Source organism: Diplotaxodon limnothrissa, linkage group LG3 (assembly GCF_057381915.1).
Source record: "Diplotaxodon limnothrissa isolate DT_005_m linkage group LG3, D_limnothrissa_male_GT1.1, whole genome shotgun sequence".
Lineage (NCBI taxonomy): Eukaryota > Metazoa > Chordata > Actinopteri > Cichliformes > Cichlidae > Diplotaxodon > Diplotaxodon limnothrissa.
The window spans coordinates 20,168,360-20,186,522 of record NC_140598.1 but is presented as its reverse complement, the minus strand read 5'-3'; the positions used below and the strand labels follow the sequence as shown (position 1 = coordinate 20,186,522).

General features: G+C 46.6%; 1 protein-coding gene across 1 annotated transcript; it reads right to left on the bottom strand.

The window, feature by feature from the left end:
- Nucleotides 1-306: 306 nt before the first annotated feature.
- LOC146634833 (E3 ubiquitin-protein ligase TRIM21-like) lies at nucleotides 307-17,008 on the bottom strand. Its single transcript, XM_085349967.1, has 4 exons — nucleotides 16,929-17,008; nucleotides 13,461-14,381; nucleotides 6,432-6,436; nucleotides 307-1,042 (listed from the first exon to the last, which is right to left on the bottom strand). Exons 2-4 carry the CDS (start codon nucleotides 14,370-14,372, stop codon nucleotides 307-309), a joined length of 1,653 nt encoding a protein of 550 aa, XP_085206093.1. The 5' UTR covers nucleotides 14,373-14,381; nucleotides 16,929-17,008.
- Between the last annotated feature and the right edge of the window lie 1,155 nt (nucleotides 17,009-18,163).

The following is an 18,163-nucleotide window of genomic DNA, read 5'->3' as shown; positions in this document are numbered from 1 at the left end:
GCTGGACTCTGATGCTCCGTATAACAGCCACACATGAGTCTGGATTCACTCAAAGCATTGAACAAACTTTATTGGAAATGAAGCTTTTGGACATTTGTTCTCTGATATTTGCTCTTCAGCTCGAGTCTCCATCAGTGGGAACATTTCCTGATTCAACTTTTCTTCTGTTCAAATCAAACTCCATGAGAATCAAAGTGTGAATCAGAGTCCTGATGATCAGATTCTATAGAAACATGGAGACTGTAGAGGATTTACACTCAACATGTTCATTTGTTCCCTTCAAGAAAAATCAATCAGTTCATCAAATTAAATCAGTCGTTGATCAGTTTGATTGACAGGACAGATGATCAGAGGTGCAGAGTTTTTACCTCCATCATTCAAACAGGGACAGAAGAATGGGTGGAGTTTGTGAGTGAAGGAGCAGCCAGTAAAGGAGTAGATCAGAGCTGCAGCACCTACATCATAAAAGGAGACCAGACCCTCCTCATAATCCACAAACACCCCCACCTTCTCAGGACCAGGATGAAGACAGAGGGGGACTGGAGGGTCAGCACCAGCTTTGTACTCATTTCCATTTCTCAGCCACACAGTCCAGAAACCATCCTGAGGACTTGCTGTGATTTTTCCCTTCCTGTTGATCGACTCTGGGGCCACTCCTAAATCCCACTCAGTCTTTCCTTTAACCTGAACATCAAAGTAAAATCTGCCTGAAGAGAAACTCTGCTCTCCTAAAACACAAACACACTTAGAAAATCTCTCTGGGTTGTCTGGAAGATTCTTCCTCACATCACTATGATAAACTTGTTTTCCATCATCAGACAGGATGAGTTTAGGATGAGCTGTATCAGGATCCAGAGTCACATCCACCTCATGCTGCTGCACCCTCTGCAGCTCAGCCTCAAACAGCTTCTTCTTCATGGGTTTCCAGACTGTCTCCTCCAGCTGAGCCACAGCTCTCCCCACAGTCCCCTCATATGATGGTGGATGAACTCTGACCTCTGTCCAGTCCTTGCTGGGTGGAGCAGCTTTCAGGGAGGAGAAGCTTTGCAGGAGGTGGAGGTGGTTGTGATCAGGAGATATTTTATTTTGTATTCTCACAATCAGTTATCATTGATTATTCATTTGCCATTGTTGAATCTGTTGACAGTATAATCTTTTGATTACATCTGTGTTACTTTGAGCAAATATTAATGTACACTGACTGTTTATATAAAGTTGTTGCACGTTAGAGCAGAGCAGTCACACTATACAGACCCACGAGTCCTGTTGGGCCTGGCAGGCCTGCGTGTGGTTCTGCACGTACGCCGGCCTGTAACTACATGCACGCACTTATGTAACACACGCACGTTCACCTACACACTTAGTAATAATAGGAGGGTCATCTGAGGACAGTTTTTCTGATAAATACACTTTCACAAAATGCACAATGTAATACACACTTGTTTTTCTTTTAAGAGTAGCAGTTGATGTCTATATAAGGGAGAACTTTGGGATAGGCGGGGAATTGTTATCATTTGAGATCATTTCCAGTAAAGATCCAACTGTGATGTCATAAAGGCAATATAAGGAGACTGATGCTTCAGTTGACGAGAGGATTCGATTGCAAATTGTCTTTTCCCACTCTTGTGCACAGAGTGTAATAAAGATCACTATTTTTGACACCTACTTCGACTTGGGCTTGCTTTCTTCTCTTCCCTAACTCGAACGAACCTTAACAACCTGGTGCCGAAACTCCGGGTGGGGAGGAGTTGCAACCTGCAGCTCGTCGGGGAAGGTGACAAAGGGGGCGAAGGCCAGCAGCCTATCTGAGTGACGCCAGGCGACATAAGAAAAGGTGAGTGCCACCTGTTGATTTTTATCCAAAGGCTCTATATTGGAAGTTAAAACTAAATTTAATTAAATAATATTCACTCAGTCTGGGCTTCTGGCGTTGGTCCATAGTGATCTTGACTAATTAGTTTTAAAATAGGGCATAGTAGTCTGACTAAATTCATTGTTGTTCATTTTGGGGGTGAATTTTGAGTTAAGAAGTTATGTGTTTAAGTTAATACGGTTTAAGGTGTGTGGAAACAAATAAATACGGTTTAAGAGGTTTATCTGTGGGTTGACTGGGATGCCAGCCAGTCAATCGGTAGTGTAGGGATAATTTGGTTTTAATAGGGTAGCAGAGATGGTCTCGGGCTTCAGATAATTAAACGGGGGGGCTGAGAGCTCACCGTGAGGCTTTTAAAAACAGGTAAATTCGTTTAGGACTGAGAAGCTAGGCTCTCTAGGAATGCAGTTGTTCAGCGTTTTGGCAGACGCCACATGCAACGGACGCGTTGTTATGGTTAAGCTCGGTTGGCCTACCGAGGGAATTTTGGGACGCCCTTAATGGCCAGGTAATCTATGAGTGATTGCCTTCTACTGCATTGATTGATTAAGAAGGTTAGACCTGGCTGCCTCCTATTTAAACGTCAGGAGCTTGTGAACTTTAAGTATAGCCAAAAGCGTGAGCCAGGATTTCATTGCCTTTCACGCAGCTGGTGGAGTTCCAGGTGTCCGGGCGGGGAAGCAGTTTTAAAGTACTAGAACTTAGTAATGAGGCCGTTTTCAAGGCGGCGTACTTGAGACGGGTAATTGATCAGCAAGAGCTAGGCTCTGGGCTGAAAGATGCTTTTAAATTAGTCAAAAATTTAGCAACACCAGCAGAGAAATAGAGAAGTGAGATAAAGTTGTTCTGGCATATGGTGTTTTTTAGGAATTTGAGCGCTATCGGGAGGGCGTTCCCGAGGTGTGTATTGACCAGCAAGGCTAGGCCTGGGCTATAGGTGCTTTTAAATTAGTCAAAAAGTTAGGAGTAACCTCTTCTGGTATATGACGTCTATGGGGCCCGTGTATACTGTATATAAATTATTCGTGTGTCTGTGCATTTAAAAGTGTAAATTGTATAAACTGTCTTGTGTTGTTGAACTTTTTCTGTGTGGATTCAGAGTGTGTGAAAAAACGAAAACGCCTTTCTCTTCTCTCGCTCTCAGGGAACAGAGAGTGTGTGTGTATCTCTCCCAGAGGGGAGGGGTTGTGTGGTGCTGCGCAGTAGCGGGCACACGCGCGCGAGTACGAGCGGAGTGTGTGTGTGTACAGCTGCGGCCCTATTTCTCCCTTTCTGTCCTTCTGAGCTTCTTTTCGTTAGGTGAAAGGGGGTCTCAGAAGTTTGGTTAAAAGATTTCAGTATATTAAATAAACTAAACCTTGTAGTCTTGTGTTGGTGATTTCCTAAGGTGATTATGGTTTAATAGAATTCCATGAGTAATGATCCCTTGTGTAAAACTCCAGTAAGGTAGGAGGCGGGGATAAATATCTTGACAAAATTTGAGAACTGTGTGTGATTGTTGGGAGATTTTTAGTTGGGTCGTATTTCTTTCTCTACCTGGAAAAGGCAGAGATCTGTGCTCTATTTGATGTTGTGTAAATAAAGCTTTTAAAAGTTGGTTGAGTCTCTCGTATAAGGAGGGAAAACGGTGCATGGTAGATTGTTTGGATTATTCTTGTATGGGAAAACTTTGTAGTTGTTAGGGAAGTGAATGTGAGAGTGAATTTTCGCTGGCTTTGCGTGCTTAAAACTGTTAGATTAGACGTTTGTCAAGCTTTGAGCTTGAAAGGAGGATTAGAGGGTGTGTGTGTGTGTGTGTCTGTGGGCGGTCTCTCTCTCTCAGGCTGGAGCCTAGCGGAAGTTCGGCTTGACCAGCTTGTGAGATTCTGACTGCCGAAAGGAAAATACAACGAGGCAACCCCTAGGGGAGGAGCCTAAGACCGGCCATTTTGGTAAGGTAAGTGAGGTCAAAAAGCAAAATGGCTGAAGAAGAAAAGGCGACCCCTGGAGGGGGAAAGAGATACAAGCCACTGAAGGAGCAAATACAGGAATTGAAGAAAGCCATTAAAATGACTGAAGGGACGTCTTCAAAAGAGATTGCCCGTCAGTGTCAGGATTTAGAAAAAGAAGTGAAGGAATTATGTGAAAATCAACAGAAGACATTGGAGGACAGAATCCCTCTGCACTTCCTCTTTCAACGACAAGGGGAGAAATGTGAAGAGAGAATCAAGGAGCTTGAAGAGGAATCTTTAGGACGTTTCCAGGGGAGAAAAATAAAGGCTGAAAAGAAACTTATGATGGAAAAACAAAGTAAGTATTGTAAGCTTATGATTATCTCCCAAGGTGTTTCCCACTGGATGCAAGAGGAAGTGAACGACATCCAGCCAGCCTTAAAAAAGGAAGCTGAGGCTGAAGGAAAGCTATATCCCAGCCTGAAGGACTTCCTGAGTGGCCCACCCCCACCTTATATTTGTCCAGTGGTGGCTCTGGAGGGTGGTACTATGTGGGGGCCGGAAGGAAAAACAGGAAAAGTGACAGGTGGAATTGTCAACTTACAGGAGAATCCTCCACCATCGACATCTGCTCCAGCCACAGTGGAGGCAGACACAGGAGTAGTGCAGCCACAATCAGGGGTACCTGCACAGAAAGCAATGCAGTCTCAATCAGCGGCAGCTGCATCAGAGGTAAGTCAGCCTCACCCAGTTGCTGGGACATCACAAGGAATTACTACACGGGGGTTGATCTTGATTCCTCCCTCTCTTTTTAGCCCAGATAGAGCTACAGAAGAAGCTCAACCTGTGGCGTCTACAAGTACCGGACAGGTGACATTGCAACAGCCCAGCCAGGAAAATCCATCCCAGGAGGTCTGGACTTCAGAGGAAGACTCACCTTCAATGCAGTATCAGAAGGCGCCATCAAAGGCGACCCGAAAAACTAATCAGAGGTCAACGGTTGATGATTCTGAGAAGGAACAGTGGCAAGGCCACGTTTTCGGAAAAGAATCTGACAATCGGGAGGCCGTGATACAGCTGGAACGACTCTTGAGAAAATTGGAGGAGGAAGGCGTAGCAACACCACGTAGCGTGGCACAAACACTTTATGCCTTGGAAAAGGACTTGGCGGCCTCAGTAGAAAGCAACACACGAAAATCTAGAGAAGTGTCAAACCTGCAAAGGGGAGGATTTGCCCCAAAGTTTCAGACTCCCACGGGAAGGACGACCCTTCGCTCTGGGAGGGTTCTGGAGGAACCAAGAGATAAAAGACTGTCCATCTTTGAGAAGAACCAGAGGAAGACTGTTGCATTGCCAACTGAAGAAGGGCAGGGTGACACAGAGGAGGAATTATCCCTCACAATGCCTTTATTGAAGGGAGGAAGGGGTGAACCAGTCTACCACCCCTACAATATCAGAGATCTTGAGGCTCTGGTGAAGCAGCTGCCCCCAATCACGGAGGGAGGAGCCGCTTGGTTGAGGAGACTAGGAAGTCTTACAGAAGGAGAGGAATTGGCTCTGGGAGATTTCCGAGCTATCGGTGGGAGGACCTTCAGAGGAGGAGGCCTCGCAGATGTAGAAGAGATAGCAAGAACTGTATGCCAACCAAACGACGTCCCCTATGCAAGGGTGCGAAATGCTCTCTCTGACGCAGTGCGTGAGAAGTATCCGACTCATAACATGGGCACTACACCTAGGATTGTTTGGACCCCAGAACATTCCCCTAGAGAGTATATGGAGCATGCAAAAGAACAGTGGATTCTTCAAACTGGTGAACATCCTGGGCAGAATGGTGAACCAAGGGCGTGGTTCCGATCTGCAGTATTAGCAGGTCTCCCAGAACGAGTAAGAACAGATTTACAAAAGAATCCTGATTTTGCGGTGGCGGATTCAGCAAAATGGGAGAGGCACATTATACATCGACTTGAGCTGGAGAAAGACGAGGTGAACAAGAAAAAACAGGAGTTGGAGGAGGCGCAAGGGCAGCTAGTGAAATTGAAATTGGCAGAGGCGAGAGAAAAACAAAACGAAAAGAAAAAGGAAACTAAAGATGGACCTAAGAGGATGCTGGTGGCGCAGCCACGGGGCGATCCGGGGCCTGATTGGCCAGATTTGAATCCGGTTCTGTACCCTGATGACCGATGGCCCGCCAATGAATTCCCAAGGCAAGGAAGACCCGCGGGGAATTGGGGGGCTACTAGGTCGCTGAGGGGACGTGGTGGATCCCAAAGGGGAGGTGGACCAAGGGGCCGTGGTCTGGGGGGACCTATGCTGGACCCGAATGTATGCCTAAGGTGTGGAGGACGAGGACATTGGGCTCGTAATTGTCCTACACCACGACAGCAAGAAGCAGGTTATTCATCATCACCCCAGGCACAGGGAACTTTTCGAGGCAGAGTGGGCCAGACAAGGGGACATCAAGCTCCAAACCCAGGCATGGCGCCAGCGGCTCAGTATCCCCTGGGATACTGGGGCGGAGAGGAGGAGCTGTACTGACGGGACCCACAGAGACCAGACAACATGGGAGTGGCAGATCCTATGTTGTCAATGAGTGTGGAAGGCGATGAAATGACCTTCCTTGTGGACACTGGGGCTACCTATTCAACACTGAAACAAAAACCAAACAGTGCCACACTTTCCAACCATGTGGTCAGTGTTGTTGGGTTTTCTGGGGTACCAATGACGCTGCCAACAACCAATCCAGCCCTGACGGTGCTGGGAAAACAGACATTGAAGCACAGCTATGTGGTGTCTCCCCATGTGCCTGTGAACTTGATGGGCAGGGATCTGCTCATTAAATTGGGGGCCACCATCATGTGTTCAGCTGATGGACTAACAGTGACACTTCCAGGAGGAAAAGAGTTTCCGTGCCTGGGGACATTTTCAAAGAACCAGTACTTGCTGAAAGACTGTGAACAAACGACCGCTGACATCTATTGGGGTCGTGTGGTGGAAGAAGGCATACTAAGACAATATCAGTTGTGGAAACCTTGGATTATGGCCTTGGCAGTCTTCTCTCCCCCCAGGGATCCGTTCCATGTCACCCTCTATTATGATAGAAATGAGGATGAAATTTACAGGGACCTGTTCCAGTCTGACCTTGAAGGCCAGACTTGGAATGTGTGTTCTCAAAACATCTATGTCGGTCCGGAGGGCGTCGCGGCAGCAGTAAAATTAACCGACGAACAACGGCCTTGGTTCAAAATGGGACCTGATTCAGTGCCCCATATAACATTGGCGGTCCATGAGAGTCATCAGGCGAAGGAGCTGGGGACGATGGTCAAAAGAGCCCTCGAGGAACCTGGCTGGCAAGCTACTCAGATTCCAGACGTTTGGTACTCGCCAAAACGCAAAATTTATCGTATCACTTGTCAATCAGAGGACACAGTGATGTTGGAGCATCAACAAATCTCAAGAATTCATGGGAGAGAAAGAACAGACCATGCGGATGCAGTTGCCGCACTTGCGACTCTTCCTGACACTTTGTGGTCAGCAGGGCCTACGGATGTGGGCCAGGCAACGTGTTCGCCCGTTTTGTTCCAGCTGAAGTCTGAAACGCCAATTTGGAAACCACAGTATAGGCAAAAGAGAGAAGCTGAGGAGGGAATTGCAGAAACCATTGAGGGGCTATTGAAAGTAGGGGTGCTTGAGCCCTCTCAATCCTACTGGAATACTCCTATTTTGCCAGTAGAGAAGCATGGGACAGGAAAGTACAGAATGGCACATGACTTAAGAGCCATCAATGCCATTCTACGTACTGACACGGTGCCAGTCCCAAACCCATACACAGCCTTGACGGCATTAACACCAGATCAGAAGTGGTTTACATGTATTGATTTAGCGAATGCATTTTTCTGTCTCCCATTGCATGAGTCTCTGAGGGACATTTTTTCATTCACATATGGGGGACAACAGTACAGATACACAAGGTTGCCACAAGGGTTTGCACTTTCCCCTGGCATTTTCAACCAAGTGTTGAAAGAAGCTTTATCGCCATGCCATCTCCCAGAGGGGTGTTCACTAGTGCAATATGTTGATGATTTGCTCATTGCAGCTCCGTCTGCTTCGGCATGCACGGCAGCTTCACTTACCATACTGAAGAGACTCGCTGAGTGCGGTTTCAAGGTCAGTAAAGAAAAGTTGCAGTTGGTCCGGCCAGAAGTAACATTTCTGGGCCGTGTCATTGCTCACAAATCAGTGGGTCTGCTAAACACTCATCGTGATCAGATTTTGACACATCCAAGACCGCGTACGGTTAAGGAGTTGCTCTCATTCTTGGGGTTAACAGGATACAGCCGGCACTTCATTCCAAATTATGCAGGCAAAACAGCCCTGTTGAGGGATTTGGTAAAAACGGCAGGTGTCAGAAATCTTAAGGCTGAACTGCCATGGACATCGGCCACTGAGTCGGCATTTATTGCATTAAAACAGGACTTATCCAGATCGGCTGATCTTGCTATCCCTAATTACGAACAACCCTTCTATCTTGATGTTTCTGAAACACACGGGATAGCTAATGGGGTGTTGTTTCAGAAAAAAGGGGGAGGAAGAGATGTACTTATGTACGTCAGCATCAGGCTGAATTCATTAGAGACAAGGCACCCGAGATGCACTCAGCATGCCATTGGGGTGTCAAAAATTATACAAAAGACAGCACATATAGTGAGGGACCATCCGTTGAAGGTGCTGACCACCCACAGTGTGGTGGCATATGTTAACTCACAAGCCTTCACCATGACACCTCTTACACAACAGAGAGTGTGTAGAGTTTTAGACGCTCCTAACTTGACCTTCACACATGAAGGAATTAACATGGCAGATTTAATGGAGTCAGGAGGAGAACCTCATGACTGCGCAAAGAGAGCTGAAGTGGACGAGAAGATAAGAGAAGACTTGAAAGCAGAACCTCTGACAGGAGCTGAAGATTGGTTCACTGATGGATGCTGCTACAGGGATGATGAAGGATTAAAAGCAGGCTACGCGGTAGTTTGCAGAAAAGGGGCGGCATTTGAAGTGAAGGAGGCTGGAAGACTTGAAGGGCAGCAGTCAGCCCAAAGAGCAGAAGTAATTGCTCTAAGTCGAGCTTTGAGACTTGCAAAAGGAAAAAGAGTCAACATTTACACGGACTCAGCTTATGCTTTTGGAGCGGCTCATGTGGAGCTGGCCCAATGGAGAAGAGCAGGATTCAGGACAGCAGATAACGCACCAATCTGCCACAAAAAGGAAATGGAGGAACTTGAGCAGGCCTTGGGAGATCCAGAGGAGGTGAGCATCATAAAATGCAAAGGCCACTCCTCAGGGACCAGCCTGATGGCCAGAGGAAATCAGGAAGCCGATCGAGCTGCAAAAGAGGCAGCGGGTTATAAAGCATCACGACAGATGGTACAAATAACGGTGGAAGAAGAATCAGGAGTTAACATGCTAGAGGAGGCCAGGAAGGCCCAAGGGGAGGCTGCCCCAGAAGAGAAAGGGATCTGGAAGAGTCGAGGAGCCTGGGAAGAAGGAGGTCTCTGGCGAGGACCTGACGGTCGACCAGTGTTGACAGCCAACTTGGCAAAACAGAAGATTGCCGAAGCGCACGGCCTTGGACATGTAGGTGTCGCCCAGATGGGGAGACATCTGTGCCATTGGTGGCATCCCTTTTTGAAGGATATGATCAAGGAAAAGGCTAGGACGTGTCTGATCTGTGGGAAGCACAATCCGAAGCCAGTGATTAAACCAGAGGCAGGTAAGTTCCCCATTCCAGAAAGACCAGGTGAAGAGATTGTCATTGATTTCACTGACATGATTGATCCAGGTCCAGGAGGAGTTCGATATCTACTGGTAAGTGTAGATGCTTTGACGGGTTGGCCTGAGGCATGGCCTACCAAGAGGGAGGATGCAAAAAGTGTGATTAAGTGTTTAATCAATCATTACATCCCCCGGCATGGTTTCCCTAAGCGGATTAGGTCCGACAATGGGACTCATTTCAAAAACAAAGATTTGGCAGAGGTAGAACAGAAGCTGGGGTTACAACATAGATTTGGCACGGTATATCACCCCCAGTCGCAGGGAAAGGTAGAAAGAATGAATCTAAATCTGAAGAATAAAATTGCTAAGATTTCAGCTCACACGGGGCTAAATTGGGTAGCAGCCCTGCCAGTTGCATTGATGATAATAAGATGTTGTGTTAATCAATCCACAGGTTTCACACCATATGAGCTGTTGACAGGACGACAGTTTCCAGGTCCATGGACAACAGTTCCGGCGGAAGAAAGTGTAAAAAGTAATAGAAAACATATTGAATGTTGGAAAGAATTAAAAGCTCTTGTGTCTAGTTTCACACAACAGGTTGGAGAAGGGGTGAAAGCGGAGGACAGGTCCATCCCCGATGCCAAGGCGGTGTGGCTGAAGGTCATCAAGCGAAAGTGGAGAGACCCGAGGTGGACCGGACCTTTCGAAGTAATTGCCCGAACCACCAGTGCTGTCCGTCTAAAGGGGAAAGGGGAGACCTGGTTCCATTGGTCTCAGTGTGCAGTCGCGGACGAGAGTTTGTTGGAGCTAGCTTCCACCCAATCGACGCAGGAGGGAACATAGAGCCAGAATAATACTCGTTCCACCTGTGCTACGGTCCTCCTCAGTAGTCTACCTGAGTGAGGCGAAGAAAGAAGAGGAGCGTCACGCGCCAAGGAGGAATCCATTACAGGCTCTTAAATAGGCTAGGGCTCTAGTCTAAAGTATTTGATAGTTTGAAGGAATCGTAATAGTTTTGTATGTTACTCGCATATTTTTATACTCATAACCTTATACTCTTTTTGTAACTTCATCTTTTTAGTATAGAGTAAAAGGAAACGAGCCTGGGAACAGTCATCATGAAATTGTGGGAAAATTGGAAAATAACGGGGGTGTTGGGGTTAATAAGTGTTATAACGTGTTTCTTTGTTTTTTGGCAGACAGGTGAATTGCCCAGACACAGAGGTTTATCTGCTCCAGAGCCCGAACAGATCAAATCGTCGAAAAAAGTCAAGCGTGCGGTTGGTTCAGGTGGGAATGATGGGTGTCTCAAAGCCAGTGGCGGAGTCGAGTTTGGGTATGTTAATGGATCCACAACAGCGTTCACATTCGATTTGTGTGAGGTAATTAAATGCTCGGGTGACGGGAATAGCTGGAGAACATATAATGTGTGGGTTTGTTATCATCCAATGATGTGTTACCCTAAGTCGGTGTGGGGCCCATCATGGGATAGTGACATCCACACTTACGTAACGGATCAGTGGTGTTCTTGGCAGGATGTGGTCGCGTGGACAGGAGTAGGATGGCAGCCAACGGTGCCACCGGCCCTTGAAGGAATAGCTATTCAGAGAGATTATTCTGTTACAAATAACCCTATTACTCTTTCCCTAGGACCATGGAGTGAACTCCCTGAACCTGGGTTTGATGGAGGTGCGTTTTATTTAGTAGTAGGGGTAGATAAAGTAGGGACAGATCCATTCGGGTTAATTCGGGTGAATTTATTTAATCCCAGGTCTAAACCGCTGGGAAATGACTCAGCACTGAATCTCACGGTGCAAACGGATCCCGTAGAGACAGTTACTTACAAGGATCCAGAACAAAAATGGTTTGTTGCCACTGATTATACTAGGTTAAAACCTCAGGAGTTGATAGAGCGTGCCACAGGTTTTGGAGATAGGAATCTTTGGTTAGATTGGGTGGCTCAAAATGCTAAGGAGCAGAAAGTGGTTGATTGTGTTGCTTGTGCTACCGCTCGACCACATTTGTTTACTGAACCCGCTCCTCTGTATCCAGAGGATGAGTGGGGATATAATTGCATGTTGAGATTAACTAGAGAGGCGGTGGACACAGGTAACTGCACCACTTTGTCAGGTTTATATCCGCCAATTGATAAACGCACACAACCAGGTTCATTCACACCAAAACGAGATAATTATACATGTTTTGAGTTTTCTACAGACAGAGTGAGATTTAGGCTAGGAAGGATTAATCCAAGCTGGTGCCAGAGGACAATCACAGGTAGGACTACCAATGATGTAAGTGACCCAAGCACAATTATAGGCACCTGGGCGAGAGGTGGGCTATATTATTATTGTGGGGAGTACACCCTTTTGGTGCAGGTTCCCTTGGGGAGTGTGGGAACGTGTGCTCTGGTGCGCTTAGCTGCACCTTTGATGCTCATAGGCAGTAGGCTAGAGACAATTCCACAGCAAGGTGCGAATGTGTCTACAGCCAGACGGAGGAGAGCCACAGGAGCTATCCACAAGTATGATCCAAGACGGGACTCGCCAACCTGGATAGACTCAATAGGAGTTCCCCGAGGAGTTCCAGATGAGTATAAGTTAGTTGATCAGATAGCGGCCGGGTTTGAAAGTGTGTTTCTGTGGGTGACTCCAAATAAAAATGTTGATCGCATTAATTATGTTCATTATAATGTGTTGAGACTCTCTAATCTCACCAGGGACGCGGTGGAAGGTCTTGCAGAACAATTAGGTCCGACGTCGTTAATGGGAATCCAAAATCGCATGGCGCTGGACATGTTATTGGCCGAGAAGGGAGGCGTTTGCGCGATGTTCGGAGATTTATGTTGCACCTTTATTCCCAACAATACAGCTCCGGACGGAACAGTCACGCGGGCGCTGGAAAATTTGAAAACGTTATCTAGAACCATGCATGAGCAATCAGGCGTGAACTCAAGGCTGGGAGATTGGTTCACATCTGTTTTTGGGCAATATAAGGGATTGTTTATGTCTGCCATGTTTTCTCTTCTAGTTTTTCTAGGTTTGTTGCTGATCGGGTGTTGTCTCATTCCTCTGGTGAGGCAGGTGTTGGGTAATCTGGTGAGCAGGGCCATAGCTTCTGGTTCAGCTGGGTCAGCTGGTCCGGAACATATGATGCCGTTGCGAGAAGCCGCCTGGACGGAGGAGTGACACAATATCTCTAAATGTTGGCCTTTTTTCAAAAGGCCAAAGAGGAGGAGTGTGATCAGGAGATATTTTATTTTGTATTCTCACAATCAGTTATCATTGATTATTCATTTGCCATTGTTGAATCTGTTGACAGTATAATCTTTTGATTACATCTGTGTTACTTTGAGCAAATATTAATGTACACTGACTGTTTATATAAAGTTGTTGCACGTTAGAGCAGAGCAGTCACACTATACAGACCCACGAGTCCTGTTGGGCCTGGCAGGCCTGCGTGTGGTTCTGCACGTACGCCGGCCTGTAACTACATGCACGCACTTATGTAACACACGCACGTTCACCTACACACTTAGTAATAATAGGAGGGTCATCTGAGGACAGTTTTTCTGATAAATACACTTTCACAAAATGCACAATGTAATACACACTTGTTTTTCTTTTAAGAGTAGCAGTTGATGTCTATATAAGGGAGAACTTTGGGATAGGCGGGGAATTGTTATCATTTGAGATCATTTCCAGTAAAGATCCAACTGTGATGTCATAAAGGCAATATAAGGAGACTGATGCTTCAGTTGACGAGAGGATTCGATTGCAAATTGTCTTTTCCCACTCTTGTGCACAGAGTGTAATAAAGATCACTATTTTTGACACCTACTTCGACTTGGGCTTGCTTTCTTCTCTTCCCTAACTCGAACGAACCTTAACATGGTCTTCAGAGTGTGAGAGCTGCTCCACCTCAGAGCTTCTCTCCATCAGCTCAGAGATTTCCTGTTCCAGATCTTTGATGAGACCTTCAGCCTGTTTCTCTGTAGCTTCCTGTTTGTCTTCGATCTCCTTCATGAGCTCCTTCAGGCGTCTCTCAACAGACTCCATCAGAGCCATGAGGACCTGAACACCTTCTGCTTTCTGTCTGTCTGCAGCATCTTTACTCATCTTCACCGACTCTGTGATCTCCTGAATCTTCAGTCGTCTCTTCTGGATCATCTGCTGAATCTCAGCCTCTGTCTTCTCCAGCTCTGCCTTCTTTCCTTCATATTCTTCTCTCAGAGGAACAAACTCGTGGTTCTTGTGGTCTAAAACAGGGCAGAGCATGCAGACACATGTCTGGTCGGTCTTACAGAACAGCTCCAGGAGTTTATCGTGCTTCGTGCACATCCTGCCTTCCAGGTTCTCCACAGCATCAACCAGCTGATGTTTTTTCAGGCCTTTCAGTATCAGATGAGGCTCCAGGTGAGTCTGACAGTAGGAGGTCTGACACACCAGGCAGGACTTCAGGGCCTTCAGTCTGGTTCCAGTGCAGACGTCACAGGGAACTTCTCCTGGTTTGGCAGCTTGTTGCTCTGAGCTGCTGCTGCTGGCTTTCTGCTGAGCTTCACGTCTGAACTGAGCAACCATCTCAGAGATGAAGGTGTTGATCTTCAGCTGAGGTCGAGTGTAGAAAGTCTCTTTACACATGGGACACTGACAGCTCTGACTCATGTCCCAGTGCTGACTGATGCAGGTTTTGCAGAAGTTGTGTCCACATGGTGTAGAGACTGGATCAGTGAACACATCCAGACAGATGGAGCACAGAAACTGATCTTCAGATCGCAGATTGCTGGCAGCAGACATGTCTGCACTCTGAGGGAGAAAGAAGAGAAACATTTGATTCAAAATTCACTTTAAATTTCATTTTACAAAGAGAGAAACAAGCGTCAGTAGTCTGAGGAGCTTGGAGAGAAAAGCGTCTGGACTTCTTTAAGTTTCTACTCATCACAGAAGCTTCTTCACCTCATCCTCAACACGGACCAAGGAATGAATACTGCACTTTTGGAAGAACTCCCTCCCCTGCAACCTCTTATCGTCAAAGGGACGGAGGTGGAGAGGGCAAACAGCCACAGATTCCTGGGACTGCAGGTTACATCAGACCTGAGCTGGACTCTCAACACTACAGCAACTGTGAAAAAAGCCCAGCAAAGGCTTTATTTCATTCGGCTGCTCAGGAAAGCTGGCATGAACCACCACCCTCTCACCCAGGCCTGCAGAGGACTGATAGACAGCATCCTCACCGCAGGCATCACTGTCTGGTAAGGAAACACTACACAGACAGAGAGGAAGGCTCTGCAGAGTCATAAAGTCTGCAGAGAGGATTATGGGAACAACACTTGCATCCATGGACCTGCACATACAAAGCTGCACATACAATCTCAGACACAACAGAGCGGACAGCAGCATCACACACAGAACAAGATTCTTCAACAGCTTCTTCCCCACAACTGTCAGACTGACGGCAAACAAAAACACACTGAACACTTAAAATAACACAGCACTACTTAACCTCACTTTGAATGTATCATCGGTTCACTGACCATCGGGCAATACGCTCACAACAGACTTGTGAAACAGATCTGTGGAACAAATGTGCAACACTGTGAGTGCGATAAGAGGTAGAGAACTACACACTCTCTGTACATTTTCTTCTTTTTCTTTGTATATAGAAAATAGTACGACTACCCTACTCCGGACTTCATTTCTATCCTCCTGCTTTTTCTGTCTTTATATTGTTAAAGTGTGATTTGACTTGGAAAGCTCTGCACAAGTATTCCACTGTGCATGGACTGTTGGTCCTGTGTGCAAATGTCAAAATAAAAATCTTGAACCTTCAGTTGTCAGAGTAACTGGTGGAGACCCAGCAACACATTCAGACACAAACTGGTTCATCTGAAACACAAACTGAACAACGTCGTGTCTGCTGTACAGTGCAGCGTCCAGATGAACAGGATCAACAGGATGAACATCTTTTTAACAGTCGTTACAAAGATGTGAAGTTGTTTGGCTGACACAGACAAACAGTATCCCACATTCTTGATTTTTAGCTCACAAACACGTCTTATAAGGACTTATTGATCCTGAAATGTTGGAGGTTTTAGCTCTTTAAACAGTAAAGTTACAGGAGGATACAGATAATTATCAGGAAAATGTCCTCGGTTTGTTAAAATGATCCCGTCCGATAACACACGAGAACAATAAATGTATCATTTTCTGTTGTAACCCACAAACTGAACGGTCACACTCATCTTTCATGTTGTCACTAAAACATCACTCCTTCCACGTCTAGTTGGTCGTGATGGAGGCGGAGTGCGTTGGGTCCGCTTTCCCTGCCCAGCCGATGTTCCTGACGCAGGGAAACAGATCCTGTTGGGGATCCCTACCTTGGCACAACACCTGCCATGGTCTTTGCACACTCACCACAGTAAATGCATCATGTTGTCAGCTTTACAGTATCATAGTCAGAGAAACTGGTCAGGCCGCTCTCTTCCAAATGTCTACACTTCACCCTTTTACTGTCAGTGGGCTCAGAGTCCATCTAATGTGGCTCATTATCTGATGCCGTCTGCAGACCAGTGTTAGACACTGAGAGGTTGATGGCTCCGTGTCAGAGCACCGGCCTTAACGAAAAAGTTATCAATCGTTCTTTTCATCTTTTCTCATTACCCACAGCTACATCCACTCCTATCACGCTGCTCACCTCTGCTGCGACGATTCAAACAGCCGGAAAGTAAATAATTTGGAGACGGTGCGTTTGTGTCACAGTGAACAGTGAAAACAGAGACTTTCTAAAACAATGATGCATGTTAGTCATGTGATGCAGGCATGTGACCAATTAAACAAAGATAGTGGAGAGCATTATACAGCTGCAGTTTTGACAGTCCTATTAAAGATGAATATCAGTCTGCACATGCTCCACAGAGCTTTTCTTCAAATTCTTTAATTCTCTCTCGCTTTTGCAACTTTGTACTTTTGTGTTACTCGCAGCAACAACTCCACCTCATTGTTAGTCCATTTTAAAACTCGGTGCTTTTCCTCCACCTCTGCTGCGACGTTTCAAACAGCCGGAAAGTGAATAAGCGGCAGACAGAAATGAGACCAGTCGAATCGTCTTGCGTTTCACGCATGCGCAGGACTGGAACGTAAGCGTTTTCAGCCGTCTTAATGTGGACGCACAACTCTGTGAAAACGACTGAAAACACTAGTGTGGACGCGGAGTGCTGTTTTCAAATCTATCCGGGCGAGTGTGGACGTAGCCTAAGTGGCACCATGGAGAAATGAGGTGGCGCTCTAGAGCCTGATGAAGTGAACAGAGTGAAGATTTGTGTAGAAGCAGGAAGTGTGATCAGCTGCACTCACCACTGTTGCTGAGAGAAACCTGATGGACTCCAGTGAATCTTCTTTTAGAGACAAACAGGACTCGACTGCAGCTCTGCTGCTGCTCTCTCACACTTTCACTTCTGCAAAATGACGTTGAGCTTCTTGTTTTTCAGCTGTTGCTCCGCCTCTTCTTGCCTCTCCCTTTACAGGAATCAGCCGGTCTGTACTCAGTGACTGTGTGCAGCGGGTGGGAGGAGTGAGGAGTGGTGTGTGGGTTCACACAGTAATGATGGCCTCAGGTGATCAGGAGAAACTCACCTGGATTTCCTTTTTCCACAGCAGACTGAGAGCTTCAGGTGGACCCTGAAGGAGGTCTCAGACACAGGTGGTAAAAGTACATACAGTCTGTACTGAAGTAGAAGTACTACTGTTAAAAATACTCCAAGTACTGTTTCAACTTCTTTACTCAAGTAAAAGTAAAAAGTACTGGCTGTGAAATGAGAGTAAAAAGAGCTGATTGAAGAACATTTCTAACACGTGTTTATACAAAGCTAACTGAACCATGTGCTGCATCAACGTGATAATAAAATAATATTATTCACTTTGTTTCTGTCTAAATTTGAATTCCAATAAATATTTTAGCTTGAAATAAGTGAAAAAAATCTTCCAATGGAACAAGTTAAAATTCTCTATTTTTTCTCTGGTTTCAAGATTCACTGTCTTGAAAAAAGTTCATATCCGGTGGCGGACGCCCTCAGACATCGGTGCGTTGGTGGTTCTTTGTGTCTGGGGATGGGCGTCCAGCTACACACCGGCTCACTCCTTGGTGGGTGCTTATCGGGGCCTGGGGCTCGCTCGGGCCTCTCGGCCTGGGACTCTGTCACTCAGGCACAGCTGGCTGCCGGCGGAGCTCACGGGCGCGTCACTGCAACTCCCCCTGGCTTCTGCTCCGCGGCTGCTGAGTGAGCCCTCATCTGGGACTCTCCTCAGCTCTTTCTGGGACAGTGGCGCGGCTGCCCCTCTGTTGGTCTTCCTTGGTCTCTTGTGTTCTGGGGGCCTCTGGATGTCTGGAGTTTTGATCTCCTCCATACCTGCTTCATGCCCTGGAGGACGGGGCTGTGGCCCCCCCACACCCTCTAGCAGATCATTACATGAAGGAACCTTTTAAAAACAAGCGCGTCCATGCTCACAGGTGTACACACGGGTGATCGCACCCACAAACTACACCCTTTTTGGCTCCTACCTCAAAGCACACTGTGTTCTGTTGATCTTAT

What these genes read in the sequence shown, in the direction of transcription:
- LOC146634833 (XM_085349967.1), bottom strand. Translation starts at nt 14,372, where the DNA reads ATGTCTGCTGCCAGCAATCTGCGATCTGAAGATCAGTTTCTGTGCTCC.